The 20237-nt window shown below is 31.1% G+C and overlaps 1 protein-coding gene and 1 long non-coding RNA gene across 2 annotated transcripts; one reads left to right on the forward strand and one right to left on the reverse strand.

Moving 5' to 3' along the window:
• Nucleotides 1-3029: 3029 nt before the first annotated feature.
• LOC144850934 (uncharacterized) lies at nt 3030-19815 on the reverse strand. Its single transcript, XM_078708456.1, has 16 exons — nt 19777-19815; nt 12920-13113; nt 12289-12497; nt 11662-11757; nt 11042-11179; nt 10387-10558; nt 10045-10135; nt 9641-9723; nt 7268-7439; nt 6869-6989; nt 6584-6701; nt 5800-5985; nt 5192-5314; nt 4544-4728; nt 4328-4438; nt 3030-3973 (listed from the first exon to the last, which is right to left on the reverse strand). Exons 2-16 carry the CDS (start codon nt 13094-13096, stop codon nt 3844-3846), a joined length of 2112 nt encoding a protein of 703 aa, XP_078564582.1. The 5' UTR covers nt 13097-13113; nt 19777-19815; the 3' UTR covers nt 3030-3843.
• Nucleotides 15760-18416, forward strand: LOC144858835 (uncharacterized). The gene is made up of 3 exons (XR_013616668.1): nt 15760-15825; nt 16339-16475; nt 17911-18416. It is a non-coding gene; the product is annotated as an uncharacterized LOC144858835 (long non-coding RNA).
• Nucleotides 19816-20237: the final 422 nt, after the last annotated feature.

The following is a 20237-nucleotide window of genomic DNA, read 5'->3' on the forward strand; positions in this document are numbered from 1 at the left end:
GTTACTAACAAACTCATAAAATTAATGATTCACTCAAAATGTTGTAAAAGCCAGGTTAACGGTTACTGTGTCAAATCTTAAACAATATCTACTTTAATCTATTAATAATTAATTAATTACCGGTATCTACTTTATAACTTTTAATTCGCTTTAGAATACCGGGAAGATAAGTGCTTATTATTTCAAATTTAATTCCAACATTACTAAATGCTTTTTTATTCCAAAACGTCAATAAGTCAATAAGCTTAACTTGATATCAGGGAAAGTCTTCCTGTGTGTGTGTGTCAGTTGGTCATCGTCGATGAGTTTAGGCAAGTGTTTATTGACAATAAATAACAATTGTTGAGAGAACAATTGAAGTTAACACAAAGTGGCCATGATAGAATTGATGATGAGCAATGATGAAGCGACCGCAACATTACATGACGAATGCACGCAAAGTGATGACGAATACAAAGACGCGTACACCGCAAAGCTGAATATGATTTACAAGGTCAGCAGCAGGAGAAATATGATTATCATCATTCCCATCAAATATGAAACGAACAAAATATTTTACAAGTTATCTATTGTTTGTGTATTATGTCATCATGACTTGATTATTTAATATTAATTACCTGAATATGAATAATGCTGGTGTAATGATTGTTTATCGATTTATTGATCATTTTAATATTGTATTGTTCTACCAAAACATAGAAAACAATTTCTAAATAAAATGATAATATTGATAAACATTAATTTAGGCTATTTAGATGAAACTTACAATAAGCCCATTATACATTACGTATTATTCTACCAAAAACAATTTATAAATAAAATAATACATCCAAAGGCAAATTACTGAAAAAAATGGCAATGTTGTTGATATTAATGGATGGATCTCAATGGAGATATAAAAGAAAATAAGCAAAAAGCTAAATAAAAATGATAAACAGCCTGAAAAATGTAATATTACATGGATCTTGGTTGGAGCGACATTTTCTTTTTTTCTCACAGATTTCCTTATCTTTATGGTTTATAATGTAATCAGTTCATTTTCAGTATATACCGGGCGGTTTAATTTCTTATGTGCCTGTAAATATTTGTAAATATTTTTTTTATATTGAATTTCCACAATTCCTGTGCTCAAGGAACACCAAAGTACAATATTTACAATACACTTGATTAGGATATTTAGATGAAATTTCTAAAATAGAACATTATACATTACGGAATAACCGATTATGTGGGGGCAATTATAAATATAGGACCTCCGGCAAATTATAATTTTATCCGGCATAACGAAAAATCAAAATGTATTCATACATTCAATCTTAAGGCTTACATTTTTTAATGACATTAATTACCGATACATAATAGTTAAATAGGCTAATTAAACATTATGGAATAACCGAATATATGTGGGGGTATTATTTAGAACCTCCGACAAATTATAATATTTTATCTGGCATAACGAAAAAGTAAAAAAAAGTTACCGATACATAATAGTTAAAGGCTAATTAATTATAATTATAGCCTAAGAATGTTTAACCACCAGTAATTTACATTAAAAGTACAATTACTCGGAAATGATCAAATTCATTTAGCTAGATGATCGACCGACTATTAAAGTGCACACATATTTTATATTCCACAAACCAAGGCCAGATCAGCCGAGTTTCTTACAAGTCCGAATGGAATCTTAAGTCTAATTTGCATATGTAGTAACGATGGTAAATAAATGAGTCATTCGTTTTGACAAAGCTAATTAGTAATATTGTAAATACTTAGTGTACCTGTATTACCATGTTGATAATGATTTTTCTTTTATATTTTTGCAAATAGTTTAAGAACCTGTATCCGTCATATTATGTATTGTTTTGATGTATTATGTTAATTTGGATGCACCACTTCTGTGTGTGCCACCGATGCAAAGGTGTCATTTCCTAATAAATTATTATTATTATTAGTGTAGTAAGATTGTGTGACGTCACACTGTATATTAACATAATTTTTCTTAAGAATTGTTTACACGCGAAATTGCAAGTTTGATAACAATGGCCTGCTTAAAACGTTATGAATTAAGAAATTAAAAATATTTATTTTCAGATACATTACGAAAATGTAGAACTATAACCTGACCAGTTCTGGAAATTCATAGTTAACAAATACTCTTGATAGTAGATCAAATAAACAAAATTAATAAACTCTAGACCTATTTATATTTATACTCAACGTAAATACGTTATTTATATTGAACGAAATAATCAATAAAATATAACAAAAGCTATTTAAAAACAAATGAATCAGCTACTACAATATAATTACATATTGATGAAGAAGAATATTAATAAATGTTTCCTCCTAATACATTTAAATCTACTTAAATTATTCACACTTTCGATGAAAAATGTTTTCAATTATTAAAATTATAAACTTCTTCACAAGTGTGTAGTAGAGCTGCTGGAAATGATCATTAAATTATGCGGTCCAACGAATTCGAAGCATGATTTTTTAGGGACAAAATGTAAACGGACATGACCCACTCATCATTGACATGACCCTGACATGACCCCGTCTGTAAGACAAGCCGATAACTCCTCAATATTCTTGTATTGGATTAGTTTTTAATTATCACACGATATGACAAGTGTTGTTTTTTATTGGAGGCAATTTGCAAAATCAAACTCGACTCGTTTAGAATAGGACCCACGAGAGATGACTCATCCGCCGGAATCACTAGCCGATTGCCATGGTAACTATGGTATTGATCATTATAGAGACATCGCGCGTCCTGCGCGCATCAATGATGATCGATCATCAATTATTATTGTAATGTTATAAAAACATAATGTATATTTAAGGCGTATTTCTTTGACAATATGGCAGAATATATTTATCTTAATATAGATTCCAATAAATAACATGGTTTTACTAGCAAACTGCACATTGAATTTTAATTGGCTTATTCTGTACGGTATTTACTGATTATTTTTCTTAATGTGTATTGTTTTTATATTTTAACGTAGTAAAATATTTGTCTGTCATATTTAATATCTTGTTGTTTTGGCGCACCTTAATAGTGTCACGGATGTAAGTGATTTATGTCAATAAATATCATTAATTATTCTTCATATCCTGGAATCATTTCTCAATGTTCATATTGAATGTTATAAGAAGCCCCCGTCACTGATGAAAATCAAGCAAATGCTTACATTTTGGGACGACGAATAAGACAGATATAGAGGGCGCTAGACTTATTTTTCTAAAATACAGTAATATACCAGGGAAAAGTCCATACATATTTCGACTTAAGACACAAGAATATCTATAAACCATTTTAATAATAAATTATATAATATATATAATTAGACCGTATTCATATAAAATATATTAAATACTGATAATAGGGTATAAACATAGTTTAGTAAGATCTTTTAAAATTTGATTATAAAATATTTATTTATTATGCATCAAAAATGTAAATAATACGTAAACCTTCCGAAATTCTTAATTTGGGGGTTGGAATGTCTGTTTTTAAAATAAAACCTAGCTCAAACTAACTATGTGAGGACTCATAACTTATATTCAATGTTATTCAATCCTATATCAAAACATAGTGTAATAAGTACTATGGTCTCATGATGCGCAGGGCCTTTGCTAAGGCTATTTAACAATTGAGGGCAGTATTACCAATTATTACGGTATCACTACACCATGGTGGTCACAATGGCAGATAGGAGTTTATGGAGGAATCTAGTCATATAAGTTGCCGGACTAAGTAAGTGAGTACACCATTTAAAACAGCATCAAGATGGCTCACTGTGGGCTGCTCACTTGCGAAGGAAGAATATTATTTTGTTAGATATTGCCGCCATTGAAATCCCAAACTCGCAACTTGTTGTCATACGATGCACTGACAATCTTTGTCTTATCACAAATGATGCAATTCACTTGTGAATTGCTAGCCAGTGTTTGTGTACTCTTCTCTCTGTTAATACAAAATAGGTTTTTAACTATTGAGTCTGTCTACATTATCAACTAGTGTGATGTGTCCAAATATGCTAGTAATATGTTTAAATATGGTAGTGATCATCATGTCCATATATGGACACATCACATTTCTTTGTCACATAACATTTGATAGTGTAGACAGGGCTTTAGAATACGTTTCACGTATCAAAATATGAAATGTTGGGTCAATGTTGGCTAGCGCAATGCTAATGTTATTTTAACTATTTTGTTGGGACACTCCAATTAAATTTTTTTTTATTGAAAAAGGGGAAAGAATTATGGCAGAGTTTACAAATATTAAAAGATTGCAATAAAATAAAATCTCACTTACTTTAAAATATCCCAATATTTGATCTGGCCATCTTGGCCAGCACTCACAAGCAACCCTGATGGGTTGTCTGGGTCCGAAGCATTATCAACTCGTATTTTCAAACTTTCAACTCTGAAATAAAGCATAATATTAATAATACAAAACACACACACAGGAACTTTATCTACAACTTTACTATTATCATTACAAGACCGGTTTATAAAATGATATTGTTACCGTTTTTCGTGTTCATCATAAGTCCTAATACAGCTACCGGTGTCTATTCTCCACAGCGATATGATCTCACTAACAGAGCAGGCTATGTAACCATGGTGATAACTGATGGACATTATAGATGTAGATTGGCTTGCCCAAATGACCTTTGTCTGTTGACCTGATTCTCTGCTCCAAATTCGAATGCTCTTGAAAACGAAATACAGAAAATAAATAAGTGAATTTTGCCTTTATATTATTGAATTTAATATTACTGTTGGACTACAGAATGCGATGTTTAAGTTGAATTTAATAACCAGACACTACAGCAGTGTGTTTGTCAACACAGTGTTGGGGATAAAACTCTGTCTACACTATCAAACTACTTTGACAAAAAAAGTTTGTTGTGCCCATATATGGTAGTGATATGCTTAAATAGGGTAGTGATTTGACATCATAATGTCCATATATGGGCATATCACATTTTTTTGTCACATAAAGTTTGATAGTGTAGACAGAGCTTAAGAATGATTTATTTTGAGATAAATCCTAAATTATTTTTATATTTTTGACATCTGATGAAACTTTTCCACAGGTATGGGTATGTAGAGAAAAAACGTTATATGTGGTAAAACATTCTCAAGATTATAAAAAACTGAAGAAGTGACTTACTCTGTCAGCTGATGCTGTTATGACAATAGAACTTTCATCATCCATATCAACACAGAAGACAGCTTGAGTGTGTCCTGTGAGTGTATGCTGTAACATACAGCGACCTATGTGCCATATCTTAGCCTATATTGTAATATAAATGTGCAATATATATTTATTGTTTAACACCCCCATGCTTGAAAGTTACAACCAATTAAATGATTTAATAAAGAACTTTAATTAAAGGCAATTAATTAAAAGAAAATGTTATAGCAATTATCAAATATATAAAGTATTACAATATATGAATATAACTAATTTTATGTGTGGTAAATGATAAGCCTCCTGTCATACCAAGCCTTATAAGCTCTGTCTACTTATCAAACTGTGTTGTGCCCAAATATGGTAGTGATATACCCAAATATGGTAGTGATATGACATCATCATGTCCATATATGGGCACATCACATTTTCTTGACACATAAAGTTTGATAGTGTAGACAGAGCTTTTACAATAAATACAGTAGATTTCAGTAGCTAGATGGCTAGGAACATTCACAATGAATTTTGTTAAAATGTTTTGAGATGCAGCATTCAATTTAAATGGCATTCCATTAATTTTAACATACTGTTTTATCCTGTGACGTTGATACTAATATATTCTTTTTCCGGACCATTGCCCAAACTGGACCTTGATGGCCATACAATGTTCTGCTACATGATCCAGTACGGAGGTTCCACACTTTGATCGTACAATCGTAGGAACCACTAACAAGCAAATTAGCAGTAAAAAACTGTAAACACCAAACTCCTTTCTGTAAGAAAACAATTTCCGTGTGATTATTAGTATATGATTGAAAATGATACTGAGAAAACAGCAAAAATAGAAGCTATTTTCAGTTCATTTATTTTGTCTCCATAAAAATACAATACAAAACTTGGAAAAAGAAGAAAAAACACATAAAACCAGGCAGAGATTCCTAAAAAGTGAACTTAATCACTATCTAGTAGATCTCCTATTGCACTGATTGAATAAAAATATTTAGAATAAGTTGAATCTCTCGAAAAAATCTGTAAAAGCATCAGCTGATATAAACTAATTTTAAAAAATTAGAATAAAAATTGTATAAACATTAAAAATGTATAAAAATACAACAGTATATTACAATAACATTTAAATAATATAACTACAGTAAGTAATACCTAGATACCACCAAGTATACAGTATTGCTTAATGCCACTAATGGACATTAAAATCTATTTGCTCAAGTTAGTGAATAGTAAACAAGTCCTTATTTGCACTTGAAATGCACCATTATCCTGCTTAATTAAATATTTCACATACAGTAGGTAATTTGAGTTAATATTTAACCAGTATATTCAATATTTTTATCAAGCATTCAATATCCTTACCATGTGTCCTTTTAAAGTCTGTAGAAGTTTGTCACTTTTTGCATCCCATATTTTGATTGTTGTATCTTTGCTGCCGCTAGCCAATCTGTTTTTACCGTCATATGCTACTGTTAAAACTCTACAAAAAAAGAGGAGTTAAAAATTATTGAAATTTAGTGATGTTCTGAACAGTGAATTTTATTCTGGTGGAATTGCTTGAAAAGGAAAACTTTCCAGATACCAGACATGTGAGCCAGTCGGACCAAGGGATTGTGGTTTTTAGCCAGCTGACTAAGCACGTCTTACTTTGCTGTATGTCCCTTCAGGTCCTTCTCTTTACATTGTCCACTGTTCCAATTTTGTTTCAAATATTTGTTGTCTCTATAGACTTCTTTCCATTTTACTCCACTTTCTGGAATTGGTACTTCTGTAGATTTTGAGGAAAACAGAAATTATTTTCTCATATATACATTATCAAATTTAACATATTGGTACATGAATTTTATTTGACTTAAGATCTGTCTCCACTATCAAACTAGTTGTGATGTGCACAAATATGGTAGTGATATGCTTAAATATGGTAGTGATATGTCCATATATGGGCACATCACATTTTTTTGGCACATAAAGTTTGATAGTGTAGACAAGGCTTAAGATATAAACAAATTAAAAACTTTGTAATAATAATAAGGTTCTGCATCTTACCGATACTTATTTCGTCACATTTGGCCTTCCATACTTCATTATGACTTGACAATGCATTCCACGTATGAGACACTTGAGCCGCAATTAACAAACACTTTGGTTCAAGATTCCGTAAAATTATAAATGCAATGTTCTTTGGAAGTAAACTTATGAAATCTCTGTACTTTTTCAACTAAAAAAGACAAAATATAGATTTCTACACTATATACTATATATGGTACTGGTACTGGTACTGGTTCAAATAACCGTCTCACAGAGACATCTGGTAGCCATTGACTTAAAGTTGGCATTTGGATGTGTTACTTTTAAATGTAGGCCTACAGTATGAGAGTGACTACTACCAAATTACACAGTCACAAAACAACTTATAAACAGTTCATATATACAGTTAAAACATTGCTGGGAATTATAAATTTCTGTTGAAGCAGGCTCTAATGAAGTTGCATCTAGTAAGTTGACTTTGTTGTACAACTCTATCAAGTATTGATGGTATCTTCCGACCTCTTCGTTTACTTTGGGTTGTGTGAAAAGTAAGAATTTTTGTAGGATCTTCATTTTCTTTTCTAATTACATGTCCGATCCAGTTGAATTGTTGCTTGTAGACATATTCTTCTAGCGGTTGACAGCCAGTAATTTTGTAGAGATCGTCATTATCAATAACGTAACGCCAGTCTATATAGTTTTCATCTGTTTCTTCATCTGAGGATATGTCTACATGGTTTGGTGGGCAGACTCTTTGAAAGCCATTCACTAGCATTCTTCTTAGGAAGGTTTTGTATGTTGTGCTAAGTTTGGACATTTCACTTCCTGTTGCCCTCCAAGCATGGCAACCATAGGTGAGTCTACTCCTAACTAGACCATTAAGAAACATCATTCTTGTTTGTAAGTGGATCGTTCTGTTGGTAAGCAATGCTCTATTCTCTGCAAATGCTCCTTTGGCTGAATTGATTCTGTATTTTACTTCTTGATCTCCAATATGAACATCATTGTAGGTAGCCCATACACCAAGGTATCTAAAGTGTGTTACGTTGTTAATGTGTACGCCGCCAATTTGTATGATGCATCTTGGGTATTCTTCAACTTCCTCTTTCCAGTTCCATATAATGGTTTCTGTTTTGGGGGCACTAATTCTTAGACCAAATTCCAGACAAACTTTATTCAAGATGTTCACAATGGTTTGCAGTTCTTCTTGTGACCAGGAGCTTACAGCAAAGTCATCAGCATAGCCACTTTCAAAGTCGTCATAGATGCCCCTTGATGGTGCTTTACGTCTTTGAGCACGATTTGTAGCTTCAATAGGAATTAGGTATTGTATCATTAGGCCATCCAAACTAGCATCTTTACAGCGTTGTTTGAACACTCTAATAACGTAATCAAAATATTGGTTAAACATGCTGGTACTCTCAATACCACCCTGTCGCACCCCAGAAGATGTTTCGAACTTATCATCACTCGGATCGTCGTCAGCAAGGTATGCTTTCGTTGAGCTGTACAGTGATTGTATAATGTCAATCATAGTAGTAGACTGGTTTAAGTGAAACCTATTACGAACGCTTAGGAAAAGAAGATTACGATTCACATGGTCGAATGCTGCTGTTAAATCGATGAAGCATGTATAGAGTTTGCGATTTGAGCGATACGCAATTTCCTGGATCTGCTTGATTACATATATAGCATCATTGCACCCTCTGTTGGACCTGAATCCAAACTGTGTGCGTAGAAGTTGACTTTCATAAAAGATGGAAAAACGTGAAAGAATGATAACCATAAGTATCTTTGAAAATGTAGACCCAATCGATATTCCTCTATACATTGATGGATCAAGTGGACTGCCTTTTTTTTTCCAAATGGTTGTTAATTTGGACAGTCCCCAATCACTTGGTACTTCTTTCGTTCTCCAAATTTCCTCAAACAGTCTATGTACATGGTCGACGAATACTGGGTTCTCTGTGGCGACTTGCAACATTTCAGAAGCGACATCTAGGGTAGCTTTGCGACCTTTTAGATGTCCGATTGCATCAATAATTTCTTTCTTGGACGGAGGTTCATTGTCTATCTCAAATTCTGGTTGTCTCAGGTTGATAATATATTCTGGAGGTGTGCTAATTTCATCTGGGATTTTAAGGCTAGATTGGTCTGGATTAAAGTGATCTTTAAAGTGTTCACGTAATCCAGGACATTTTATAGGCTTTGGTGCTTTTCTTATAACAATATATATACACTAGTTTCTACATAAAATTAGATAAAAGTGTAAATGTATATTTGTTTGTTTACATTTTCAAAGTCATCCAGAAGACATTGACTTGGTGTACGGTTTGATTGATAGTATACCTACTATTTAGAATGTGCATAGGTTAAAAATCAAATACTTACCGTTAAAATACTAGAAACAAAATAAAGCTGTCTTGCGTCCATTCGTTTCATTAGAATGTGCAGAAACTCATTACGTTGAACATCTAAATAATACAAAGTATTCAATGTAACAAGGTAATGTGTCCATCTACAACTAGAATATATATCCAAAATAGGATGTTTACAACTACTAATTCATTTCCGACTACACCCAACATTTGATATAATGCACAAGTTTTTAGGGGCTTTCTAAAGGGCAACTCAAACAGCGTCGTACAACAAAAATTGCTTAAATTCTTGCGACAATCTAAAAACTACGCCTGACACTATCTCAAGGCGACTTGTCTCGTCGAGATTCAACTCGGACAGCACCGAAAAGTCAAGACGTTTTCGGCCTTTAGTAGTCACAATAAAAACAAATTTACCTGTCCAAAAGTTGGTATACCAATGAAATAACTGCCAAGCCTCATCCGGTTTGGGTACAACAGGCTCTAGGTGTCTGGGCTCTCTTCCGGACTGTTAAATATTAAACCGGTGTGTTATTATACTAACAACATTTTAGAAGGAACAGAATTTGATTTAAACCAATCTTTTTTTTTTTTTACCATATTTATAGAGGGTGACTCTAAACAGTGTATGCTGACAATCAAGGGGCCCTCTTGATGACTTATGATAAATGTCTGTGTGTGACAGTGGCTGTGTGTTATTAGGCTTTTTTTCTTTAAATCAGAAATACATTAAAAAGAAAAAAAAGTCAAACTACATACCAATGACGATCGTGTTCTGTTAAGTTGAATTTCTGACAAAGATTTCAGCAAGCAATTACTTGACTTATCCAGCACAGGTTCATAATGTACCTTTGTCAAGTTGAATTTATGGAGATCACCGGCCACCTGAGTGTCTTGTACATGTCTTCGTACAGAGGGCAATACATAATCTCTGTAATTATAAAGATTACAACAATATTAATACAGCAACATTTAAAAATACAATTTGACTTGAAAGAGTAATTTAAATTAAATAAATAAGCAAATATTTCAGTATCACTTGCACTATTGTTGCCCGAAAGCTAACTTTTCTGGCTGTTTTACTTTATCGTTTTGATATAGCTTTTTTCTTATTTTATTTTGTATCTCCATTGACATTCAGCCACGATACCCACAGCATTGTAATTTTTTCAGTGCTTATTTTATTTGTATCTCCATTGACATTCAGCCACTGATACCCACAGTAATGTCATTTTTCAGTGCTTATTTTATTTGTATCTCCATTGACATTCAGCCACTGATACCCACAGCATTGTCATTTTGTAATTAATTTGCCTTTGGATTAGTATAATACCCTAATTATATTTCTAATATCTGTTAAATGCCTTTAATATTTCCATTTCATGCTAATTACCATACATGTACTGTACCTTACCTTACACCCCCAGCAGGTGCTGACTTGCTCCTGGCATTCTGAGTTTTTCTAAAGTTCCCCGGAAGCCCTCTGTGAATTGTGGGTAACTTTGAAGTACTTTTTGATAAACCCGGTAAATCCCATCTTGATTTGTAATTACTGAAATGAACAGCAGAAATAATTTTGATTTATATCAAAAATAAAGCACCACCAAAATTGCTATGATATTAATATTTGTTACTACGTTTAGTGCTTAATTTTAAAATTTGTAAGATCTTAATTCTTTCAGAATACATAACAAAGAAACCATTAGGACAACTGCATCTTAAGTAATCAAGCTTCTTTGTTATGTATGTGTCAAAATGTCCTTGTGCAAATGTAGCAATCTAAATGCAGTGTTTGTCAATCAATTTCTCAGTATGTTTTAAATTATGATACTGTCTACTGGAAATCTTAAGCTCTGTCTACACTATCAACTAGTTTGAAAAAAAACAAGTGTGATGTGTCCAAATATGGTAGTGATATGTCCAAATATGGCAGTGATATGACATCATCATGTCCATATTTGGGAACATCACATTTTAATTGTCACATAAAGTTTGATAGTGTAGACAGAGCTTTATAAATTGTGTCTGACTTACTGTGTTTTCACTTTATTTGTTTCTTTATCTGATGTTGGAGATGGGATAATTTTGGAATTGCAATCTGTGATGTCACTACGGAACTGAAGATAAGCACTGAAATTAAAGGCACAACATCATAAACAGTACATACTTATTTTCAATATAGTAAGATGCCAGTTTAGACCAGAAAACTTAACCACATACTTATATAATGCTACGATAAGTATACAATTTATTTATTCACATATTTAATGTTATATTTATTCAAAATGCAGTCACACAAGAATGAGTACAGCTCTGTCTACACTATAAAACTTTATGTGACAAACAAATGTCACATAAAGTTTGATAGTGTAGACAGAGCTTAATGCTACGATAAGTATACAGTATTTATTCACATATTTAATGTTATATTTATTCAAAAAAACATTGCAGTCACACAACAGAATGAGCAAGTGTAAAATATGAATAAAATCATTGGAAGTATACTGCAACAATAATTTTGGTTTATTAGGCTTTTTCCTGGTTTATTTAACAATAACACTTTCTTTCTGTTTACACTTGTGTTAAACAGCACATAGAGGCTATTTGTATTTTGCGCTATACAAATTTAAAACCATTAACAATTCCAATGTTTTTGTTTACCTTTCTAAACGATGGTATTTCTTTAATCTACGTCTTTCCTTTGTTTTTCTTGTTACTTGTGTACTGAGTGGAATGAACTTATTCTGGGGAAAATCTTGTTTTGATGTGTACATAAAATCACGATGAACAGTGGGCAAGAGGGCGGTAGACAAAAACGAAAATTGGTTCAAGTTGCTGCGTGATATCAAACCTTCCAGGATTATACATCGCTACAAAAATAAGTTAACATTTAAATCACATTTGCTCTATGAAGCTCTTATCAATACCTTATTTGGGCACCTTCTTTTTTTTTGTCAAACTTGTTTGATAGTTTAGACAGTGTAAACTCAAAAGTTTGTTCTTTAAAATATAAACACTTATTAATAAATCAAATATGTATTTAGGATTACCATATGAAAATGAATAAAGATACAAAGATACAGAGTATAACAATATAAAATAATATGAATAAAACTATTATTTATAGATATTTCTCTAAATTTTCTATAGCTACATTTAAATAAGATATCTTATCATTAAACAAATTTGAAACTCCTTTCTTACTAATTTGCCTAATGAGAAATGTTAATTATTGCTATAAAGAAATTTTAATATTATAGTATTGAAACACCAAATGGTTTTTGAGTCGCACCTGATCGTGAGACCAGCCGTCTATCCACAGAAGTAGGTGATCAAGCTGCCTTTCATACTCTAGCTTATCCGTTGTTAATCTTTTAACATCATCTGTACATTCATCACCATTCTTATTTAGTTCTTGACCAAAAGAAAATGATTTACACAAATTATGTATTGACGGTAGTTGTTCCATTGAATTATGCAGGTTTTCTAAAACATAAATGAAAAAGAAAAATAATTTATTTATTTTTACTCTTTTAAGATATTAACTTTATTCATTTTTAATTATTAATTTATTTGTTGACTACACTTGAAATATTTATTTATATATCTTTTTGAATTCTTTTTTTCTGGTGGAATTAGCCTACCCAGTGGGCACAGAACATAATTTCAACGTTGAATTAACGTTGAAATATAGTTGATTTGTTGAAATCATGTTGTCAGCGTATTTCAAACGTTGAATCAACGTTAAAATAACATTTTTTCCCTAACTATTTTTTTAACGTTTATTAATAAACATTGAATCAACGTTGAAATAACATTTTCTTTTCAATAAAATGTTTATGTTCATTTATCAATGTTAATCAAACGTTGAAATAACATTGTCTTTTTAACTAGTAATTTACGTTAATTTATAAATGTTGATTCAACGTTGAAATAACATCGTCTTTCTAACAAATGTTTTACGTTAATTTATAAATGTTGATTTAACGTTGAAATAACATTGTCTTTCTAACTAGTAATTTACGTTAATTTATCAATGTTGATCCAACGTTGAAATAACATTGTATTTTTAACTAGAAATTTACGTTAATTTATCAATGTTGATCTAATGTTGAAATAACATTGTATTTTTAACTAGAAATTTACGTTAATTTATCAATGTTGATCCAACGTTGAAATAACATTGTCTTTCTAACTAGTAATTTAAGTTAATTTATCAATGTTGATCCAACGTTGAAATAACATTGTATTTTTAACTAGTAATTTACGTTAATTTATCAATGTTGATCCAACGTTGAAATAACATTGTCTTTCTAACTAGTAATTTACGTTAATTTATCAATGTTGATCCAACATTAAAATCACATTGTATTTTCAACTAGAAATTTACGTTAATTTATCAATGTTGATCCAACTTTGAAATAACATTGTATTTTTAACAAGAAATTTACGTTAATTTATCAATGTTGATCCAACGTTAAAATAACATTGTATTTCTAACTAGTAATTTACGTTAATTTATCAATGTTGATCCAACATTGAAATAACATTGTATTTTTAACTAGTAATTTACGTTAGTTTATCAATGTTGATCCAACGTTGAAATAATATTGTATTTTTAACTAGAAATTTACGTTATTTTATCAATGTTGATACAACGTTGAAATAACATTGTCTTTCTATATAGAAATTTACGTTAATTTATCAATGTTGATCCAACGTTGAAATAACATTGTATTTTTAACAAGAAATTTACGTTAATTTATCAATGTTGATCCAACGTTTAAATAACATTGTATTTTTAACTAGTAATTTGCGTTAATTTATCAATGTTGATCCAACGTTGAAATAACATTGTATTTTTAACTAGTAATTTACGTTAATTTATCAATGTTGATCCAACGTTGAAATAACATTGTCTTTATATCTAGAAATTTACGTTAATTTATCAATGTTGATCCAACGTTGAAATAACATTGTATTTTTAACAAGAAATTTACGTTAATTTATCAATGTTGATCCAACGTTGAAATGACATTGTATTGTTAACTAGTAATTTACGTTAATTTATCAATGTTGATCCAACCTTGAAATAACATTGTATTTTAACTAGTAATTTACGTTAATTTATCAATGTTGATCCAACGTTGAAATAACATTGTCTTTCTAACTAGTAATTTACGTTAATTTATCAATGTTGATCATCCAACGTTGAAATAACATTGTATTTTTAACTAGAAATTTACGTTATTTTATCAATGTTGATACAACGTTGAAATAACATTGTCTTTCTATATAGAAATTTACGTTAATTTATCAATGTTGATCCAACGTTGAAATAACATTGTATTTTTAACAAGAAATTTACGTTAATTTATCAATGTTGATCCAACGTTTAAATAACATTGTATTTTTAACTAGTAATTTGCGTTAATTTATCAATGTTGATCCAACGTTGAAATAACATTGTCTTTCTAACTAGTAATTTACGTTAATTTATCAATGTTGATCCAACGTTGAAATAACATTGTATTTTTAACTAGTAATTTACGTTAATTTATCAATGTTGATCCAACGTTGAAATAACATTGTATTTTTAACTAGTAATTTACGTTAATTTATCAATGTTGATCCAACGTTGAAATAACATTGTATTTTTAACTAGAAATTTACGTTAATTTATTAATGTTGATCCAACGTTGAAATAACATTGTCTTTCTAACTAGTAATTTACGTTAATTTATCAATTCTATTTAATACTTTGGTTAAAATGACATGTTTTTAACGTTAATATTAAATAATATGTGTTTAAGTGCGTTGCCATTGATGTTTCAACGTTAAATTAACATTATATTTCAGTTGGCGTTTTTTTTTATCATCCTTTATTGTAAAACAATAAATGTATGATGTAGCTTGATTATTGGTTATTTAGGAATTTTAGATTGGCAAATATTATTGTCTCTGTATAATACAAAAATGTTCTAGCTAGAAGTTGAAAATTGAATGATCCTTTCATGCAAGATCAAATTTCATAAGATAAGAGCTTGTCAATGTCATTGGTTAGTTTCGTTTTGATGAAATTTTGAAACTGGTGTCAGTTTCAGTTACTTCAACGTAGGCTAGGCCTAGGCCTAGTAGTGGTGTGTAGAAAAAAAAAAAAGGCTCATCATTGAAATTGTCAAATAAGTATGTTTTCAGGTAGGAAAACAATCTTTTTTTATTTGTAATCTACTAATTTATAAGCTTAGAGCTTGACTATTTTACCCTTATCAATAGCTAGCCTCTAGTCTAGTAGGCCACACATGCATAGCTAGGCTATATAGGTAGTAGCCTAAGTAGGCTAGGCAGGCTGCCAAACTGATGAACTGAATTCACTCACTAGGCCTACAGTAGTGGAAGCATTTTAGTATCATGCCTGTCAAGGGCAAACATTTGCCTTGCCAAGGATAACTACAGTACTGTACTTATTATGGTTATAAAATGGTATGTATTAGGCCTTAGTTCAATTCTTTCTTAATTTATCCAAAAGTATATATAAATATAACATTATAATAATTTAATAATAATATATAATTAGTTGGCCTAGCTAGCTTTTTGCTAGGCTGTCTACAGTAGCTGCTAATGCTATTATTAGTATTAATACAGTAGTATACAAACACATGCTAGCCTAGGACGGTTATTTGTTAAACTCACTCGCTTTCTTTATTTCAGATTGTAGGCCTAGCTAAGGCCCTTAGGCCTATGCCTAGCTAGCTAGAGTACAAAATAATGAAGTACATGTATAATCTTTTCTATGTGAATCAAACGAGAAAAATTTAATGGATGATCAATATTTTTATATACAAAAGGTTGGTATTTATAGTTCTTAACTTTAATATAATTGAATAAATATTAATACAGTGCAGTTATCAATACGTGTAAGTGTGAAATGATGTTCTGAATTGAATTTTTGTTTATGTACAGTATGATTTTTGAACAATGTGTTAAAGATATAAATTATAATTGAACTGAACAATTTAAAAAAAAAAATGTTTTGTTGAATATGCCGTCACTATAGAGTTGTTCACTTTGACCAAAAATTAGAATTTAAAAAATGCATTTGTACCTGAAAAGGGGGACAATTTAAACAAACAATTGGTTTTTGGTTAAATATACTGTTTATTTTGTATTTTTGTTAAGTGAAATCTTTATTGTTTTGTTTATTTTCTACGGCAAGTGAATATCTTTGTTAAAATTGCAAAATGGCAAGGTATTCAAAGTACAGTATGATTGTATTAATCTTCATTGTTCATGTTTTTTGGGGACAATAAATCTTCGCCGTGGTTAGGATTCCGGCACCGGAACTCAACTGCCCACCGTTAAGGAATCCGACACGCTATTGCGCATGCCCAGAGCGAAGTAATTATAGCTTGCACTAGTGCCACAGACCGCACACACCACCACCGCACCAAAAGTCGGAGTGTTAACTAGGGATTTACTGTGGCGTTTACTGTAGCCTATTTAGTCGTCGGGCGAGGGAGCGATGGATTAAACTTGGCCTAGGCCATACATGAATTAATAATTAAAATACGACTACGCCACGCGTTAAAATAATTATGATATTTTTTAAGAATCAGTATCTATCTAAGAATCGTAATTCTGTATTTTTATTAGACAGAGGAAGTATGAAGTTCGGAACGGGAGAAAAACACAGGCCTGCCCTAGTGTCATAACGCTTGTATTGCGTATTTTAAGAAATGTACGAAAGTGAATAGCGTAGCGTTGTGACCCCGACTTCCGGGCCGAAAAACAGTTCTGTTTTTTCACATCCGCGCGGCGGCTGCTGTCAACAATTAAATCAACTTGTATTGCATGTTATCTTGTTACGTACAGTATAGTGCGTTATATGAAATCTTTTATTTTGTACTTGAAAAATCATAAAACTGGTTATGTAATTATAATTATTCATAATTATATGAAGTTTATATATTTATTACGAAATAAATAGGTCCACTGGTCACATCTACTACTGGTAGGCCTAAAAAAGGCCTACTAGTAGTATTATTCAGTAGGCATCTAGGCTAGTTCGCCGTGGCGCAGCTATTAAATGATCCATCGCTGTACGTTAGTATGGAGTCGCCGATTACCTCGCTCTGGGCATGCGCAATAGCGTGTCGGATTCCCTAACGCTGGGCAGTTGAGTTCCGGTGCCGGAATCCTAACCACGGCGATAAGTCTTTCAATTAATTTTTTACTGTATTATTTTTGTTTAAAACTACAGTAACTTGATTGAATTTGTTTCAGGTTTGGAAAAATTATATTTCCACACTTTTGGAAAGCATAGGACAATGTCAACACAAGAATCGAGGCAACTGTTTATTGACTAATCGGAACAATGCAATTACAGTATTGTGTTATTGCCATTTCATTTGGACTTCTGCAACATTAGCACAAGGCACCTGTGACGTGTGTTGTATTTATTGTGTTTTACTGTAATCAGCCAATATTTATAGTTATTCAATCATGTTAGTTGGCAAACATATTACAAACTGGTTATTAGTATATTTTTTATACTTAACTTTGGTACCTGAGAACTGTCAGTGAGGATGTACATTAGTTGATTGTTGCTTGGATTTTGCCTGATGATTTGATAACACCTGATTAAATGTTATTTTATGTTTTTATAGAAATTAAAGATTAGTAAGATATACAGTATTTATAAAATGTCTCTATTGATGGATTCTGCGACGTAACAGTATACTTTACTACCAACTACTTTAAAACCGTTGATTCAAATTGGATATAGTAATTCAACAAATCAATTACCATTGAAAATATGCCAGATTTCAGCTTGATTTTTTTTGGTTGTGTTACTATAAGCTGTTCTTCTATTAACTAAACCATTGCTATGTTTGATTTGGTTGATTACTCTACAATGGATCAACGTTGATATTTTTTTTAATTTAAACTTTAATTCAACAGTTTTTCAGCGTTATTTCAATGTTTGCGGATAATGTTGAATTAACTTTAATTTTTCAACATTGAATCAAAGTTGATAATTTCAACGTTAAATCTATGTTGAAATTTACGTTGATGCAAATTTTCATTTCAACTTAATTATTACGTTGTTTCAACGTTAATAATTTCAACATTGAATCAACATTGATAATTTCAACGTAGACATTTTAACGTTGTTTCAACGTTGATAATTTCTATGTTGATTCAACGTTGACATTTACGTTTAGGCAAACTTTCATTTTCAACCATTTTTTCAACGTTATTTCAACGTTACCTATTTTAACGTTGTTTCAACGTTGATAATTTCTATGTTGATTCAACGTTGACATTTACGTTGAGGCAAACTTTCATTTTCAACCATTTTTTCAACGTTATTTCAACGTTACCTATTTTAACGTTGTTTCAACGTTGATAATTTCTATGTTGATTCAACGTTGACATTTAAGTTGAGGCAAACTTTCATTTTCAACCATTTTTTCAACGTTATTTCAACGTTACTTATTTGAACGTTGTTTCAACGTTGATAATTTCTATGTTGATTCAACGTTGACATTTACGTTGAGGCAAACTTTCATTTTCAACCATTTTTTCAACGTTATTTCAACGTTACCTATTTTAACGTTGTTTCAACGTTGATAATTTCTATGTTGATTCAACGTTGACATTTACGTTGAGGCAAACTTTCATTTTCAACCACTTTTTCAACGTTATTTCAACGTTTGCAGATAACGTTGAAATAACGTTAATTCAACCAATTTTTGCCCACTGGGTAGGCTTATCTAAGTTTCTCCAGCATAAGTGCATTCTACTTTAAAAAAAGAACTCTCATGTTATTACATAATGATGTTTCTTATGAAAATAAAATTGAACATTTGAACTGAAGTAGGCACTAGGCTACCTTTTAGGTGAATTAAGCACTCAATCTCGGCCAATGTACAAGGGCTACACCGGCCCATCACATAAGTATTGGTGGTAATACTAAAGGCCTAGTTGTAACGATATAATAAAGCAACTAAATCAACCTAATTCTAGAAACAATTAACACTATAGTTTCTAATAAATAACTGTATCGATAATAATGATTCAAATAAATGATAAATATCTTTAGAATAATGACAAAATGTAGTCACAAATTCCAGGAAAAACACTTACTAACTTATTTGGGTCGACTTACTTTAATCCTCTTGTCCCATACATACTGTACTGCTGTTCGTTCAACCGTAACAAATATTGTGGTACTATTTGGATTTTTCATTTTTTCAGGAGGTAGTCAACGCGGAGCAGCTTTAGTTTTATTTTGATATTCTAAGGTATTTGGGTTCTTTAAAGTCATAGCGTATTGATGATGTCATGTTAGTTGTAAATATTCAGTTACAATAAAATATCAACTTGGTAAGTATATTAATTAAGTCATTACATGAACATAAATAGTTATTTAAAAATGGAATAGTCGAACTAATCAGCTATTGGTAGTTGTCACTAAGCAACCACACACAAGCGGTCGTGTGGTATAAAGTTGATAGTCTGTCAATCAAGGGAAGCTGAGAATTTTACTCAAGTTCAATACAATTTAGTAAAACAAGTTCTTCAGACGATCAAACTGTTTCTATTTA

The sequence above is a fragment of the Antedon bifida genome, chromosome 1 (assembly GCF_963402885.1).
Source record: "Antedon bifida chromosome 1, ecAntBifi1.1, whole genome shotgun sequence".
In the NCBI taxonomy this organism is placed as follows: domain Eukaryota; kingdom Metazoa; phylum Echinodermata; class Crinoidea; order Comatulida; family Antedonidae; genus Antedon; species Antedon bifida.

Excerpts from the sequence above, each read along its gene's own strand:
- LOC144850934 (XM_078708456.1), bottom strand. The coding sequence starts at position 13,096 with ATGGAACAACTACCGTCAATACATAATTTGTGTAAATCATTTTCTTTT. Across the intron at positions 5,986-6,583 it reads AGACTTTAAAAGGACACATG|AAAGGAGTTTGGTGTTTACA; the intron begins GTAAGGATATTG and ends GTTTTCTTACAG. Across the intron at positions 4,729-5,191 it reads TAACAGCATCAGCTGACAGA|AGCATTCGAATTTGGAGCAG; the intron begins GTAAGTCACTTC and ends TTCGTTTTCAAG.